Source organism: Arvicanthis niloticus, chromosome 2, assembly GCF_011762505.2.
Source record: "Arvicanthis niloticus isolate mArvNil1 chromosome 2, mArvNil1.pat.X, whole genome shotgun sequence".
NCBI lineage: Eukaryota > Metazoa > Chordata > Mammalia > Rodentia > Muridae > Arvicanthis > Arvicanthis niloticus.
In genome coordinates, this window is record NC_047659.1 from 52022978 (window position 1) to 52040994 (window position 18017).

General features: G+C 41.7%; 1 protein-coding gene across 15 annotated transcripts in view; it reads left to right on the top strand.

Annotated features, from left to right (window-relative positions):
* Osbpl6 (oxysterol binding protein like 6) overlaps positions 1 to 18017 on the top strand; it is a 181437-nt gene that overhangs the window by 95225 nt on the left and 68195 nt on the right. For 10 of the 15 annotated variants that reach the window (XM_076928933.1, XM_076928930.1, XM_076928935.1 and 7 more), the window contains exon 1: positions 14557 to 14807. The exons of 1 other annotated variant lie outside the window; for it this stretch is intronic. In XM_076928933.1, coding sequence (XP_076785048.1) covers positions 14706 to 14807 — 102 coding nt within the window. In that variant the 5' untranslated portion in view covers positions 14557 to 14705. Of the gene's footprint in view, positions 1 to 14550; positions 14808 to 18017 lie in introns of those variants that run through there. 4 more of the 15 variants (XM_034494606.2, XM_034494614.2, XM_034494609.2 and 1 more) reach the window with 1 other exon arrangement.

Consider the following 18017-nt stretch of genomic DNA (forward strand, 5'->3'; position numbering starts at 1 on the left):
CTTATGCTTTCTCTAGGAACTAGTTTTGACTGGAGATCATCATTTTTACTGAAATAAATCAGATATATCCAGCCATAGTTTGTAAGCTTAGAACTCCAGCAAATGCAGAGGCAGGAACATTTATTATTTTTATTAATAATTAAATGATTATTTTTATTAATAATTATTATTTATTAATAATTTTTTAAATTTTTATTTGATCACAAGCCTACTACAGCCCACAACAGCCAAGGATGTATACCAAAACCCCATTTCAAATAGCAAAAAAAAAAGAAGAAGAAGAAGAAAGAATAGTAAGAAGACAAATCTTTCATGTTTTCTCTCATTTGTAGTTTCCTACAGTTCTTCATAGATACCATTTGTGAGCAAGTACACTCGAGGCCTCTCGATATGAATGCAGAAGGGAGGCTTGGCAGTGGAGAGAGAGGTGGGACTTTGAAAGCGGGCAATGGGGAAGGCATCGAAATCCTCAGAGCACATAACATAGTTGAAAGAAACTGTAGGATGCCCGACACTGTGATGAATATACACCAATAAAAATAGTTTAAAACTTTAAAAACTGCCGGGCAGTGGTGGCGCACGCCTTTAATCCCAGCACTTGGGAGGCAGAGGCAGGCGGATTTCTGAGTTTGATGCCAGCCTGGTCTACAGAGTGAGTTCCAGGACAGCCAGGGCTACTCAGAGAAACCCTGTCTCGAAACCCTCCCTCCCCCCAACCCCCCCCCCCAAAAAAAACCAACAACTTTAAAAACCTCAACTGTTATTTGTAGTTTAGTTTTGAAATGAAGTCAGTTCTGTAGCTTGCCGGCTTTTCTGCAGCATCGGTGTATGAATACGCCTTTTAACTACTTCATTCCTTCTCTTTCCCACACGATCTCTTCCGTTCAGTCAGGCATAGGCTTCTCTGGACCAATCAGCATCTTCCTTGAGTTATGGGATCACATCAGGCCCCACTGGAAGAGGCAGGCAGCAGCTCAAGCGTTTTAGAATTTAGTTTATTTGAATTATAGCTTACTATAGTTACTATAGGACCAACCAACACTGTGCAAACCTCATACGCACATAGTCAAAATATCAGGACTCCCATTTCTTTCCTCTTTGGTGATATCTCAAGTATTTCTGATATTAAGGTAACCTTTAAGGTTTTTGTTTTGTTTTGTTTAGGGGACATTCATTTGGTTTGGTTTTTATGTTTCCGAGACAGAGTCTCATTAGATAGTCTCAGGCTCCCTCAGTCACTACTGTAGCCTAGGCTAGTTTCAAACTGGCAACAGTTCTCCTACCTCAACCTCCCAAGTGCTAGGACTATAGGTATGTACCATCAAACTCAGCTTAAAATAACTGTAATTAATGTAGTTTCTGATCATTCTCTTATCTTTTATTGAAGTTTGGATCATACTTCTAAATCAAGTTGGGATTGCTCTCATAATCCATGAGGGATTTTTTTTTGAATGTAAAAAATAAAACATCAGTGCAAGATGAACTTGTACTTGTGAACAGTGTAGTGTCATACAGACCCCACTCCACTGTGGTTAATTTCGGGAGTACTTCTAAGGCCTGAGCTGAGGAGGGGAGCACACAGTAGGCTCCTGAGCTCAGAACGAAGTAGGCACAAAGGTCACCACACCCCAGTTAAATGAGTTCCTGAGGCTGAAAGTTGTAAGGACTTACAGTAGACCTCGTACACCAGCCCCTCGATTCCTGACCCAACAGTAGAGAACAGTAATCAAAAACAAACGTTCATGCTTGTTCCCCAAGTTAGCATTGTAGACACCATGACATGTGCATAAGAATCAGCATAAATTTTGTCATTCTACAAGGGTGGCAGTTTCTCAAAATCCTGACCACGAAATGTCTGTAATTAAGCTAGATGACAGGCAGCCAAATTAGTAGGTGGCAGGTGCCACAGTTCCATGCAGCCGGGCTAATCTATCAGCCTGATGCTGTCATGTCTTCCTGGTTCCTCCTGGGTAACTCAGCACGAGAAAGGATAAAAACCTAATAATGCCCTAAGGCCCCTTGGGTTCCATTAGTAGCCTGGCAGGTCTTTTTTTTTTTTTTTTTTCTTTTTTTCTTTTTTTTTTTTTTTTAGTTTTTCTCTTGGGAAGGTTGAACTCTATATAGTCTTTTTTCCTCCAGTGACGTCTGAACAGATAAGAAACAGGAGTTTGTAATTCGTTTGAATCATCTTGGACTATCTTCAAGCAGATACAGTAATATTGAAGAGTTGACGTGAGAGTGGTTATCTGCACTTGTGTGCACAGTCAACTGTGCTTAATGGGTTATAATGGAGAAGCTGAAATCTAACTGACGTGATAAGCTCAGTGCACATCCTGGGTGGTGTTTGTGGCTCATGACGTGTAACCACCACGGTGACAAAAATCATATTGCCCCTTCCCTCAGGGGTGCTGCAGAATCATGTCAGATGAACAGAGAGCAGAACATGTTTGAGAACATGTGGAGGTGGGGGCATGATGCAGGCTGGGGTGGCAATTCTGATAGGAAAGATTGCAAATGATGAAACCTGGCTGCAAAGCCATGTAAAATAGTGCCTGTGTGTGGTACAAGGCAACGTAGCTATGTATGGGGGGTGGGGGGTGATGATCACACACATGTCACATCACATACAATTTACAATTTTAAGTGTGACATGTTGTGGCACTGAGTGAATTCACATCCATCTCCAAACTGTTTTCATTTTCAAAATTAGAATTATAGACTCAACCCAGTAAGCATCAGCTCTGTTTCCCATGTCCTGAAAACCCTGGTAACCAGCACACCTGTTTTCCCTGTAACTGGCATGACTCTGTGTCTCTGGTAGGAATGTAATCATGTAGCGTCTGCCTTGTTGTAGATGGCTTGTTCCGTGTAGCATGATGACTTCTGGGCTCTTCCTCCATTGAGACAGCTTTGGTTGTCAATTTTGACTATATCTGGAAGTAACTACAATCTAGATGTGAAAGGCAAACCTGGGAGAGATTGCCTGCTTGGCTTGAAGTGGGTGAATCCACTTCTAGTCCAGACTTTTGAAGTAGGAAGACATACACCATTGATCCAGACCTTGAGATGAGGAGACACAGGCCTTTAATTCTGATCTTGAGGGGGGGTGGGCGGGGGGAAGACACATGCCTTTAATCCAGATCTCCAGGCACACCTTCTGCTGGAATTCTTTGAGGACATAGAAAACAAAGGAAACTTTGTTCTTTACCTGCTTGCACTTACTTTGCTAGCGCCCCATTCCTTCACTGGCATTGGCGCCTACTTCTTTGGAATTCCAGTGTGTACAGAAGACAGCTAAGACATCTAGCCTGTGGGACTGAGCAACGACTAGATTCTTGGACTTTGTATTCACAGCTAGCCATTGTTGGATTAGTTGGACTTCAACCTGTAAGTCATGTGTGTAAGAGAGGAGGGGGGGATTCATTTCATAAGTTCTGTGACTCTAGAGAACTCTTCCTAATATCAATGTCATGTGTGATGCTTGTTTATGCTTGGGCCAGGGAGTGGCACTATGAGGAGGTGTGGCCTTGTTGGACTGGGCGTGGCCTTGGAGTAGGTGTGTCATTAATACCCTAGTCCTAGCTGCCTGGAGTCTTCCACTAGCCATGTCTAGATGAAGATCTCAGTTCTGCCTGCACCATGCCTACCTGGATGCTGCTATGCTCCCATCTTGATGATTAGTAGACTGAACCTCTGAACCTGTAAGCCAGCCCATATTAAATGTTGTCCTTATAAGACTTGCCTTGGTCATGGTGTCTGCTCACAGCAGTGGAACCCTAACTAAGACATCATGCATGTTAGAATTTTTTTTCTCTTTAAGGCTAAGTAATATTTCATTCTATGAAAACCCCGTACTTCATCTATGCCTGTGTCTGTGGATATTGAGGTTGTTTCTACATTTTAAGATTTGTGGCACTGGATGTGAGCATACAGTGTGTATGGTAGCTGTCAGCTCTTGGGGGGCACTTACCTACAAATCGAACTATTTACGTGACAAAGGTGTTTAAAATACATTTAAGGAATAGATGAACCGCTTGATTTCTACAGCAGCTGTGCCATTTTTATTTCTGTCAGCAGGCTGCAAGGGATACTTGGGGGGGTATTCTTAACTTTAGTTAAGCACCCCTCATCTCCATGTGGAGAATGGTTGTTTTGACAGAAAATTCTTTCAGAAAATAGGACACCTTCAAGGCTACCTGCTGCATGAATAAGAATTTATACAAACTGGACAAGAATTTATGGATTTTAAGGTTTCAGAGTGAAGGAGAAAGTTTTTGTTTCCTGTTGTTCTTGCCTGTTCCCGTTATCAGGAACTATTTCTCAGAGTTATTTTTCCTGTTGGAAAGCACACTGTGGCGTTGCTCAGTCTTCCCTTTTAACACGCTAGCAAAGGTCAAAACCCAATGATGAATGAAAAGTGACAGAGGAGCCTTGAAAAAAATTAGTGACCAGGGGATGGTAACAGAGTGGCCCAAGTCAGAAGGGCTTATGGTCCATCAAAGTCATTGTCCTGTGATGCCATTATGTTAAATGCTACATGGCCTCTGTTCCCAAGGTTTTCTCCACCCAGACAGATTAGCAGTCGGTATTAGTCAGGGTTCGCTAGAGTCACAGAATTTTTGGAATGTCTCTATATATTAAAGGAACTTATTGTAATGATTTACAGTCTGCAGTCTGCAGTCTGCAACTAACCCAACAACAGGCAGCTGTGAATGGGAAGTACAAGAATCTAGTAGTTGCTCAGTTCCATGAGGCTAGTTGTTTCAGCTGGACTTCTGTATAAGCTGGAATCTTGAAGAAGTAGATTTCAGCAGATGTGCTGGCAAGTAAGTGCAAGCAGGTGAAGAAGAGTGAGTCTTCCTTCTTCCAATGTCCTTACATAGCCCTCCAGCAGGAGGCGTGGCCCAGATTAAAGGTGTGTGTACCACCATGCCTGGATTTGGAACTTGCTCTGTCCCAGGCTGGCTTGGAATTCAGAGGTTTGCTTGCCTCTGTCTCCTGGGACTATTTGCCTGGACCTAAGCTTTTTATGGCCACAGTGTCTCACGATTTAGATCAAAAGGGTGTCCCTAGTCAGGATCCAGGTCAGAAGCCCATGTCTTCTAGTCTTAAGATCTGTATCACAGGTGAGTCCTCCATTTCTGGATTGTAGTTCATTCCAGATGAACTACAACTAGGAATAGCTGTCACTCAGTCCTTTCAAAGAGGTGAGTTCCTGTGAAGGCTCTAATAGCAAGCAGATGGACACCAAAACTGAACATTGCATCCATCAACTTTCTAGGCCCCATTTTCCTCATTTACAGAGTAAAGGTGCAGTGTTCCCAAGAACGGGAAGGAAGTGTTGAGCAGTCACCTCACACGTGGTCAGAGCCTGTTACTCCCTTCACTGCCTTCCCCTTGACCTGAGAGAAAACTCAGGGAAGGAGGTGGTCTTCTCCTTTTAGGATTCTGACCTCAAATAATTTTTTAAAATATTATTCAGTTGCTTCAAGCATGGGATCAGAGTATGTTTTCTTGGGTTTTGTTGTTTTGGTTTTGGAGACAGAGTTTCTTGGTGTAGCCCTGGCTGTCCTGGAACTTGATCAATCCCTTTGTAGACCAGGCCTTGAACTCATAGAGATCTGCCTGCTTCTCATTCCCAGTGCTGGAATTAAAGGCATGCACCAACAACGCCTAGCTTCTTTTGTTGTTTGGAGATGAAGGTCTCACCACTAATTCTGACTGGCCAGGAACTCAACTATGTAAACTATGCTAATATCAAGCTCACAGACTGAGATCTGTCTGCTTTTGCCTCCCAAGTGCTGGGCTTAAAAGGTGTGCATCACCACACCTGCCTGCTCTCTTGTCTTGAGATAAGTTGCTTTGTAGCCCAGTCTGGCCTCAAACCTTCAAAAGTTCTTAATGCTGGGATTGCAGCTGTACTCAGCCTCAGGGAAAACTTTCTTTGTATTATTTTTAACTTATTGAGAAGTGCTTAAAAGGCGATGTACGCTTTGTTAATTATAAAACTTACTGCCATCTAGAGAAGGATTGCCTGGGGGAAGAGTCATAGAGGTGGTTCAAAGAAGTCCTGAAATCTCTTTCTCCCATCCTAGTACTAAGCAGGCCTGACCATGCTTAGCTTCTGAGGCCAGAGGAGACTGGCATGGTCACAGATGCCTCCGTGTCTTCCTGACAACGTATTTGAGTTGTCACAAATTTCATCTCAAGTAGAAAAATTAAATTAGATTGAAAAGAAAATACAATGATTAAATTCAGGGCCATATGCTCCAATTAATAATGCATTAGTTCGAATTACAGTTTTCAGATAAATACAACACACTGTAATTTCACGGAGATTTGTTATTAGAAAATGACAGATTTAAGATAATGTTCAGAGATGTCCGCATGAACAATTACAAATAAATAATTAAAACAATGAACATGTAAATCTTTGGGGACTGACAATGGTTAGAAGGACTAGAAGCTATGCAGGTGTGGCGGTGGCACACTGTATATTCCAGCACACAGAGGACTTCGGCAGGAAGATCTGGAGTTCCAAGCTAGATTGGGCTACAAAATGAGACCCTGAAAGCCCAAAACCAAACCATAACAATAGAAACAAGAGGCAATGTAGGATAAGAAAAGGGAAAGCCTTTGTCTGTAGCCTTTCCTACAGGGAAGCCATGGATAGCATGTAACAAGGAATTTGTTTCCTCATTGGGTCAGATGTGTTTGCCTATTTATGTTATTTCCTTTGGGAAGTCTTTCATTCTCAGTCTATGTTGTTATCGTTTTTATCTTATTGATTTGCAGGAACTTTTAGATATTAAAAACATTACATTTTTGTCAAATTAATATTTTTTTCTAGTTGGCTTTTGGGGGTTGGGGCGTTGCAGTAAATATTATTTGGAGGTTTCTACCCCACCTTAGATCATTTAGTTCCCAAATAAAAGACACAAAATCTTCACATTTATAATAAGCCTTAAAGCATTAGCGGTAGGCAGATATGAGTCCTCTCTGCTGTTTCGTCTACTTTCCTGGCAGTGAGATATCACTTGCTAGGATCAGCCTGGACTTCTCCTACTCCAACTGTCCAGCCCTCATGGCCCTGCTGTCAGGATCCACCTACCCCATGGCAACTTCTTCCTTCTTCCTCTTCTCTCCTCCCAGTCTCTGCCTCAGACCTGAAAGGCTAGACATTAAAGTCCTGCCTACCTCTCTTTCTCTTTGCCCGTTTTTTGTTAACCAATAGTTTTAAATTATGGAGCAAGGTTTGCATAACAAAAGCTGGCATACGTGAGAGTTCACTCATCCTGAGGCAACTGGACCTTGGGATACAGAATTGAACATTATAGTACACAGCAGACAGACCAAATCTCAACGTGGGGGGAGGGGCTCAACTACCATTATTAATAAGTTATTTTCTATCCCAGCATGACTCATGTTTATCTAAAACTTTTTTTTCTAATGTTTTTTGTGGGGTTTATTTTACCTTTAAAAGTTTAAGGCTTTCACAGTATATTTGGCTGAAAATAAGATATTCAGCTTTTTTTTCTGATAGCCTGTTGAAAATAGCATTCTCATTGATTTTTTTGTTGGGGGCAGAAGGATCTCGGCTTTATTCCACCTGTCTGTCTGCATGCCCTGAGCTGCTAACTAGCTTGGATATGTGGCCGAATGGGATTGCTCTTAATTTTTAGAATAATTTCCTTTGTTTGTCTTACATGTTTGTTTTTACACATGAACTTTAGAATATTCCCATTATGATTTTGGAGGGGTTATATTAAAGTGTATCAACACATGGTCAACCAAGGATTTTATAATGTTTAGTTCATTTTTAGAGCAAATCCAAATGTAAAATCCAGATTTTTTTCTCTGTTCTTCTCTTTCCTACTTTAATCTCCCCCTGCCCCAACTTTGACAGCTGAGAGGCGAGACTGTAGCTCAGAATGGAGCGCTCGCCTGGTGTATGTGAAGCCCCTATTCCATTCCCAGCTCCTGCACCTCCATAGCAAACACACATGTGACGGCTGCACACAGCGCATGGCTGAGGTGTCCTGGAACACATCCCTCACTTCCCTTCCGAGCACATGCTTGAGTGGACAGTGTGGCATCGAACACACCTGTGTGTACGTGTGCAACGGCTGCAGCCACAGTCAGGTGTCTCGTACCTTCTGGCCTCACTTGCATCCTTCATACAAAGAGGAGCCTGCAAGCATAGCCTCGTGCTGATGCTGAGGTGGTTAACTGAGTGGCTGTACAGCACTCAGAATAAAGCTGAAACAGGGAAAATGCAGTGGTAACAGCTGCTTCTGGGAATCCATAAGTGTACTCGAGAGAGATAGTTCCTGGAGGTCCTATATGCATGTGTGGCATTTTATGTCCTTCTGAATTGTCTTGGTTTTGGAAACTTTTGCTTTGGTTTGAGACTGGATCTAATTTCAGCCAATGATGCTCTGGAACTTATTTATTATATAGCTCAGACTGGCCTCAAACTCATCGCAATTCTCCTGCCTCTTGAGTATTTAGAGTATAGGTGTGAGCCACCATACCGTGCTTTGAATTTCACGTTTTAACAACACACACACAGCTTCCCCCTGCTCCAGCAATACAGAGGATTGAACCTTGGCCCCCATGCATACTAGACAAGCACTACCACTGAGTCACAGTCTCAGCCCTTAAAGTAAATCTTTTACACAAAATATTTCTTAATTTCCAGCATTGCATGCTTTGGGTTTCTTTCTGTGTGTGTCAGTGGGTGTGTACTGTGTGTGTGTGTGTGTGCCCATGGAGGCCATCAGTGGGTGAGTGTGTACTGTGTGTGTGTGTGTGTATGCCCATGGAGGCCATCAGTGGGTGTGTACTGTGTGTGTGTATGTGTGTGTGTGTGTGTGTGTGTGTGTGTATATGCCCATCATGGAGGCCATCAGTGGGTGAGTGTGTACTGTGTGTGTGTATGTGTGTGTGTGCGCGTATGCTCATGGAGGCCATCAGTGGGTGAGTGTGTACTGTGTGTGTGTGTGTGCATATGCCCATGGAGGCCATCAGTGGGTGAGTGTGTACTGTGTGTGTGTGTATGCCCATGGAGGCCATCAGTGGGTGAGTGTGTACTGTGTGTGTGTGTATGCCCATGGAGGCCATCAGTGGGTGGGTATGTACTGTGTGTGCCTATGGAGGCCAGATGTCAATATTAAGATGTCTTCCTCTGTGACTTCTTTGTCTTATTTTGTAACAAGGTCTCATTGATCCGGAAGCTCACAGTTACAATCTAAAGTGAGCCAATAAGCCCCCATGAAATTCCTGCCTCTCCCCTCTAGCACTAGGGTTACACAGCATACCTGCCTTCTATGTGGGTAGATCCTGCTGCCTGTGGAGCAGATGTCTGACTTCCTGAGCATGCTCCTCAGCCCTGTTTGAGCATTTCAGATGGATAGTTATGCCACTCACTGGCTAGCATGTTAAGGACCATGTTAAGCAGGTAAACCCTAACATCCATGAGTTGGTGTCAATGGAAACAGTTTTACTCTCTTCTGTTAAGCTTTTACTCTTTTCTGTTAAGCTTGAGCTTGATTAATTGGTGTGTAGTTTTTTGTTTGTTTGTTTGTTTGTTTTTTTGAGACAGGGTTTCTCTGTGTAGCCCTGGCTGTCCTGAAACTCACTCTGTAGACCAGGCTGGCTTTGAACTCAGAAATCCACTTGCCTGTGCCTCCCAAGTGCTGGGATTAAAGGCATGTGCCACCACTGCCCTGTGGAGTTTGTTTTGTTTATGCATTTTTACAGAAATATCACCAACAAATAAGGACATACTCTTATATTTTCTAGGGGATTTTAATATCTGTAATGCATTCTAAATGGATGGGACACTTTGAGTCTACTAGGATGGTTCTAGAATATTTTATTTTGACTTATTAATCTTAGTTGTTATAAACAGTGACTGTGGTTTCTCGGTGCACATCTTCTATTTCTTGGCACATTCACTTGCTTTACCTGTTTGTAGCTCCCGCTTCTCCTCATTGGTTATTCAGCACACTTTTGTTAATTTAAAGAAATGACTTAGATTTGTTAATTGAACTATTTAAAGATTTTCAGTTACGTATTTGTTCTGTAGATATCTCTTCTAATTTTGTAAGTTTATAAGTGCAGGGTGTTTACTTTTATTCTTTCATGGTTAGTGATGTGAATGTTTAAGGCTGCACATGGGGAAGTCATTCCTTCCACCCTACAGACAGAGATGGAGGAGACTGGGGATGGAGGGCAGGGTGAGTGCTTCCGGTTCTGACTTTTATCTGATTCCAAATATTCTTTAATGCCACTTATTTTGTTTTTCTTCAACCTAAGAGGTGCTTAGAAAAGTGCGATTTCAGAGCCTGTTCTCGCTTTTACTCTATTAATTTTTAATTTATTGAATTGCTTCCCACAGTGCAGTGTAAATTCAGTAATTTCATCAGGTCTTGTTTTGAGTTATTTTTCTACTTTATTTTCCTGTTAGACTGTGATCAAATTTTTATGTTTGGAAACATTTTGGATATCATTCATTTCAGTCATTGTTCAGGATTGTTGTTATCTGTAGATTCAGTTAGATGCTTCTAGTGTTAGCTCCTGCTCACCCCTTATCTCCTGGAACTTTTGTGTGTTTGTTTCCAAGAGGATTTCTTCACTTTTATTTTTCTTTTTTCCCTTCCTTTCTTTTTTCCTTCCTTCCTTTCTTCCTTTTTTCCTTCCTTCCTTCCTTCCTTCCTTCCTTCCTTCCTTCCTTCCTTCCGGCATTCACCTAACCTTTTGTTCATCCTGTATATTTCTTTTTTTGAAAACCAATTCTAACATCTTTTCTTTTCCTTTTATTGAAAATAGTGGTTTTTTTCCTTGGATAATATATAAACTGATTATGGTTTCTTCTAGCCTCTCCCCTCTCTCCTCCCATCTGGGTCCACCCTCTTTCTGTCTCTCATTAGAAAACAAACAGACTTCTAAAGGATAATAATAAGATATAACAAGATAAAATGTGTTTTCTGAAGAGCCATGCTGCACTGCATTAGCGTCCCTTTAATTACTGAATTCCAGTTCTGATGTCATAGCTTCAGCTTCTTAAACTAGGTCATTCCCGTTGTCCCCAAACTTGCCTTTGCTCTGCCAAAGACACTGCTTTTCTTAAGTTTTGTGAAAACACTTGTGTTCTACAGCTCCCTCCTTTTATAAATAAACTTTCTATTTTCTTTATGTATATGGATTAATTTTTCACAGATGTTTGAGACGTACACGAGATGATAGGTAGATAGATAGATAGATAGATAGATAGATAGATAGATAGGTGGGTGGATGGATAGATGGATGGATGGATGGATGGATAGATAGATAGATAGATAGATAGATAGATAGATAGATGATAGATAGATAGAGACTGAGTTTTCGTCCTGACCTTTGCTAGTAGATTTGTGTCAACTATATTTGGTTCACACTCAAATTCGCCTTTTCAAATTTATCCTGCTAAAATTTTATTTGGTTTGAACCTGTGCTGATTTTGAATTGACTCCGCTTGTTAATATTTTTGATTCTGTTTTAACCAAACAGAATCATAGGAATACTCAGTAATATTGCAGTTTTAAATCAATAATACATCATCTAAGCATTTCATATTTTTCTTTATTTTTATAATGACTTAGGTTATTCAGGTCAGATTGCCTTCATCTCTCCCAGGGAACTGACTTCACACACCAGTCACCTGAGTGGGGCCATTTGACTTCTTCAACACTGTAAAGCTTCTGTCAAGGCTGTGTGCCCCTCTTTCATGGGGTCTGCTGCTCTTTCAGGGTATAGTGCAGGGATTGTAAGTACCTGTATGCCCAGCTTGGAGGATGTATGAATCAACAGGCAATGAACTTGGAGCTTATTCACACAGCAGCACTTAACTCAGGCTAAATCCTTTCCTTTCAAATGCTTTTTTGGTCACATATAATTTATGAAGCTCATGAACAAGCTCTACAGGTTTTCCCTAATTTGGTTCTTGGGTCATAAATTGTATAAATCTGAACTGTATATCCCTCCGTGTAAATAAATGCAAATGTCGCAGTACTTCACAATGCTTGTGCTCCTGCGTATATGAGGGGGAAATGAGAGGAAAATGTGGGTTTCTGCTCTCATATTACTGTTATTTTCAGTTATAGTGGGGTTTTTGCTGAATATAGTAATTGTGTTGGTGATGCCTTTAAAGTGTATAATCTTGGGTTAAACACTGTTTAGGCAGTTTCTGAAAATGTGCTTCACTGGAAATAAAATAAGTCTTTCTTAGGTCGCAGCAAATTCTACATTCTAGGAATAAAGAATAGGTAGTTTCAAGCTCCAGACAGAATTTAAAATTCCTTTCGTAATGCATTAAAAATTGAGAAGGTACTCAAACCTTTGACTGATGCCTGGTTTGGATAAGATTTAAAAACCATTTGAGTTTGATGCGGGATACTTGAGATGCTTTTGCTGGTGGACAGTTTCTGCCCAATTGAAACATTTCGTCCTGAAGAGAGGGTCCTTAAGATCCACGAAGTAAATAAAACTTACAAGTCTCAGGAAGTTCCTGCAACTTCCAAGATTCACCAGGCCCTTCTCAAGGTTATGTCAGTAGTAACATTGGTGGAGGAGAGGAGACTCCCACCAGCCAAGATGCCTGCAAGCTGTACAGGGTGCTGAAGGGATCAAGTTTTCATGAACATCTTCCATGCGAGGATGGGCTGTTCAGTGGTGCAGTTGCTTTGGGTTGATCATTTGCCTTTATGTAACCCCTCATTCACATACCTATTGATAACCCCAGTAAACTCAGGTTACTTTTGATCTATCATCAGTTCCTTATCTGAGGTGAGTTATTCAGATATACCAGGAAAAGTCACACAAAACCTTTTGTTTAAAAACAAGATTTTCTAAACGTATAGATAACAACAATAACCTCAAAATTGGGCCTTGGGATGCATTTAATTCTTCATCCGTTGGTTTTCTTACTTTTTAATATTTGCATTCATAGTACAATCAGACTGAGCATGGGCCCTTTCATCACAAAAAGTTACCCTGAAAACGTCATGTTAAATTAAGATAAGATATTAGCATTAGTATTAATAAAGGCAGATAAGTAGGTAGATGATAGATATGATAGATAAATAGATAGATAGATAGATAGATAGATAGATATAGAGATAGATAGATAGATATAGAGATAGATAGATAGATGATAGATAGATAGATATAGAGATAGGTAGATAGATAGGAAGAGAAGAAGAAAGGAAAGAGGAGGGAACAGAAGAAGTGGGAAAGGGAAGGAGGAAGGGTGTGTGTCAGAGACTAACAGAGGGCCTGAAACTTGGATTGAATTTACTTCTGAGTGGATAATGGTTTAATAAGTTGGGCCTTTCAGCCTCATCCCCTGGGGGCACTTGAACACATCACAAAGCTGCCATGCTTTTGGCTCAAGTGTCAGCATCTACTTGTAAAACATCTTGGACTGGAAAACAAAGTACTTTGAATCAAGGATCTAAATAGCTTCTCACTTTTCTGCTTCCAGGCACCAGGGATTGGCTTCAGGGCCAATTCACACTTATTAGATTGCCTTCCTTGAACAGATTAGAGGATCATCTGTCAGGTGCTGGCTTATTTAACTGCCTTTTGCCAGTCAAAGATGAAACCTTACTGCTGTTTAACAAAAGAGCTTTCAGCTCTTTGAATTTATGGTTTACAAAGGCTAATTTTGCTTTGAGACCTAGTCTTATAATTTGGATGCTAAGTGGTTTAATATTTTTAAGATTTTTAAAATTTATTTTTATGTATATGGGTGTTTTACCTGTGTGTATGCCTGTGATGTGCACACCTGGTGCCCTTGCAGGTCAGAAGAGGAAGCTGGCTTCCCTGAATATGGAGTTGTAGGAAGTAAGCCACCATGTCGGTGCTGGGAGTTGTACTTGGCTTTCCTGGGAGAACAACTAGTGCTTTTAACTACTAAGCTCCAGCTCAGCTAAGCAGTTTTTATTTTTAGTATAATGGCAGGAAATTTAAACTTCCAAGAAAGCATTACAAGTTTCAGTCATTACAATACCCAGGTTTACAAGGTCATACATTCTCTTAATTGCTGAGATTGTTCTTTTTAAGCTAGTAATTAGTTAATTAATTTTTGGTGTTCAGATTGAACCCAGAACCTTGCTCATCCTTGACAAGGGCTCTACCACTGAGCTACCTGCCCCGCCCCGGGGATTGCTGTTTGATCATTGTCTGTAAGTAGGTGATCATTAAGATCCTAAGGACCACATTCGAGTTCACATGATTTGTTGGCATAAATGTTAGAAATTCAATATGACTATAGGTATAAGAACAAATTCTGTATACGTACAGAAATTTCAGAATCCATGTGGGAATTCTATAGATCTATACCGACATCAGTAACTTGTGTCTCCTCCAACCTAGAGGTCTCTGAGCCCCAGTCCTGCACTTCTAAGTGTGCCTTCTTCCTTCCATTAATGCAAATTAATTTCTCCCTAAATACAGTGATTGCTATTTCTTTTTCAATTACACGAGACTTTCTTTCTGTTCTGGTTTTAGGTGGTTTGGACACGTCAGTGGTGGCCTGAGCTTTTCTAGTCCAGTTCCATCCAAGGGGAGATGGACTAAAGCCACGGATTGTCTGGTTCTTTGTCTGGGAATTGGAAGGAGGATTGGGATGGTCTTCCGGGCACATCCCTAGACTAATTGCAGCGATGAGTTCAGACGAGAAGGGCATATCCCCTGCTCATAAAACATCCACCCCGACCCACAGAAGTGCCTCGTCTTCAACATCTTCTCAGAGAGAAAGCAGACAGGTAGGAGAAGATTTCAGTGCCTTTTACCATCTTCTGCCAATAGAGCCCTGTTTGGACGGCACGGATGGCTGAGCCAGAAAGTTGGTTGTGAAGTGCTTTGTGCCATAGGTCACCTCTCGTTTTGTGTCGCTATGCCTGATAGTGAGAAGCTGTTACAGTGGCTTCTTTGTTTTGTTTTGTTTTGTTTTGTTTGGGGGGGGGGCTTTCGGAGTGCAGACCACAGCACGGAGCAGGGTTTCTCCAGGAAGCCTTGTGATCTTCTCACCATGAACACCTGGCTGTGGAGCCAGCATCAAGACTGTGATGCTCAGGTCTCTCTTCTTCATGGGCGTGCAAAAGAACCCAAGGACCATCAGGAGACTTTTTGTAAGACTAATAGTGCTCTACAAACCCCAACCTCTTCGAGGATGTTTGGAACCTTGTCACCGCCAGACTCAGTGGTTAGGAAGCAAATAAGATTGTAGTATCTGGGAACTGTGAGCCGCAAGGACTGAACAGTTTTCAAAGGCAGCATCGGAAGTGAGGTGTCAGGGCTTATTTACAGTGGAATGTACCTACTGTCTCATTTGATCCAGTCTGTAAAGTTACTGTTGCTGGCAACTACTGCACTCGTGTTGTGGGGACCACTCTGCTGTCAGGGTTGTGTGGGGATCTGCCATATAAATGCTGGCCATTGACAGAACAGGGGTATTTCAGCTAGCACAGATAGGACTAACGGTTTCCCATTACAGTGTGTGTTATGGTAGTAATTTGTGGAAATTTACAAGTACATTGTCAACCTTTTATGGGAATTTTCCTTTGTTTTACTTAGTGAAGAGTCTGGCAGTATCCCTCACTTCTCTGCTTCTCTCCTGTTTTAGATATTCAGAGCATAATGCCTAATTTAAAGGAATGTATGTATCAGTTATTTTTCCTATTTATTTATTTATTTATTTATTTTGCTATTTTTGATATAGTATCTCACATGCCTGGCTGGTCTGGAACTTACTATGCAACCCAATCTGGTCTGGAACTATCAGCTTCCAAGTGTTGCAGTTATGGGTGTTAGCCATGGTGCCAGGCTGTGCATCAGCTATTAATAATTCATTGTCTATGCGTTTCAAAAGGACAGCCCAGATATGGATTCACAGCAGTGGGAATGCATTTCTGTGGGTGCTTTTGAGAGAACCCCCAACCTCAAGCACACCCCTGACACAGCAAGAAATTCCAGGGCAGCCTGTACAAACTGGTGATTTCTTATGTATATATTTTTCACAGACCCTAATACAGATTAGTCTAGTGCAAGGGCCTTGGAAATGCTGGTACCTTTGTTAGGATATTCAAAAAGGATGCCCATAAAATATCTTAGAATTAAATTACTTCTGGTTAACTACATCTGTGAGTGCGTGCTGCTGTACTGTTTAGTTTGATGCACTTGTAGATTCTCATAGACATGGAGTATGTGAACAAGAACACTTGGTGTTAATTAACTACTGCCCTCTAAGTTGGCGAGTCCAGACTTCTGCCTCTCTGTTCTTTCCTGTTAAGGGTTCTCCATTTTTTTTTCTCTTGCTCTGAGCACTCAAACTGAGAAATTGTAAGTCGCATGGCCTTCGTGGTTGCTAAGGGGCAGGAAGGGATTGACCCAGCTCACCCTGGAGACCTGTGGTAAATAAAAGAAAGACTGATGACTGCTATAGAAACAGCTGTCAGGCCTTGTTGCTCTGTGGGCTGCACCTGCGCTCCGGGCCCTGCATGCAAATAACCAGGGACACTGGAGACACTGGCCTGGAACCTAAAGGTAGAATGGATGACACCTGGTGGGCTTGGGAGAGGAAAGTCCAGTGATGAAAAGAAGTTGCGTGATTTGATCATGAATTTTAGACAATAGACACTATATACATGGCTGCTTTTGTTTGTTTGTTTTGGGACAGGGTACTACTATGTACCACATGCCTTTAATCCCAGCATTCTGTAAGCTGAGGCAGGCAGATCTCTATGAGTTCAAGACCAGCCTGGTCTACATACCGAGCTCCATGCTAGTATTAATTTGTCCAGGTACCTACTAATTGTTATGGCGACAGTTTACTTTTGTCTCTGTGTATCTCAGCAGGTGGAAACACTCTCAAAGGCATTCTTCTCTCCTTGATTACTATTTTGTATGTGTTCCTCTCCCTCAAAGAGGAGAACGATAAGGAAGAAAGATCCGTTTCCCCCTTATCTAGGTCACTACCTAAAACTCAGGATAAATATAGAGAACTTAGAAGTTTGGCATATGCAGTGGTGTGGTGTAGTACTGTTTATATGCATCTATATAGTACAAGGACCCAGAGAAAGTGTGACAAATTCATCTTCTGTGGATCTTCTCTGATTTGACAGGCACCTATTCAAATACTGCTGTGTCTCACAGTTCACCTGTCTTTCTCCTAGTCACATAAGTGAATTATAGCACACACACAGCAGAGAATACGGTAGTATTTTAATGCACCTTATTTAAGGTTGTTCACAGGTTCTAGGTGCAAACTGCTGATGAGCTGGTTAAACATTTCTGCTTAGACATCCCACTCTCTGACTATGATGTAAACCAACATGTGTAAACCAGTTTGTTATCAGTGGCATGGAATCTTTATGTGCCTTTCTCCTTCGCTTCACCCACAGTCCATAGAATTAACTCTATAGATTGTATTCTTCCTCTAGAATACCATTCCTTCCCACTGTCTGCCCCAGCCCAGACCCTGGTCACCTTTCCCAGCTGCTGCACAGGTCTCTTGCCTCAGCAGCACCTCCAGGACCCCACCATTCCAAATTCCCTGAATCTGGCAGAATCACGAAATCCTTCAATGGCTTCCTGTTCCCCACACAAGTACAGCCAGATTTCCTTATAGGTCGGATGTCCAGAGAAGACCATAGTCTGGTGCAGCCCCATTTCATAGCACACAAATCTACTGTAATTCCAAAATCTGCCCCATCTGTATCTTTCTGTATCTCTGCCTCATCTCCAAGTGGAGTCCTACATCCACCCACTCCAACCCTCTAATGCTTCATTGGGACCAAAGACTGGCTCATGTGACAGTCCACTGGCCATTCAGAATCACTTCCCCTTTTCCTTCACTGACTGTGTCACAGAGATTTTGGATAACGTTTGGCATTTTTATATTGTTTCCTTTGTTGATCTACCTGTTGTTTTACATTGTGTTGTAAACTTTTCTAAGCGGTGTTTTTGCAGACCTA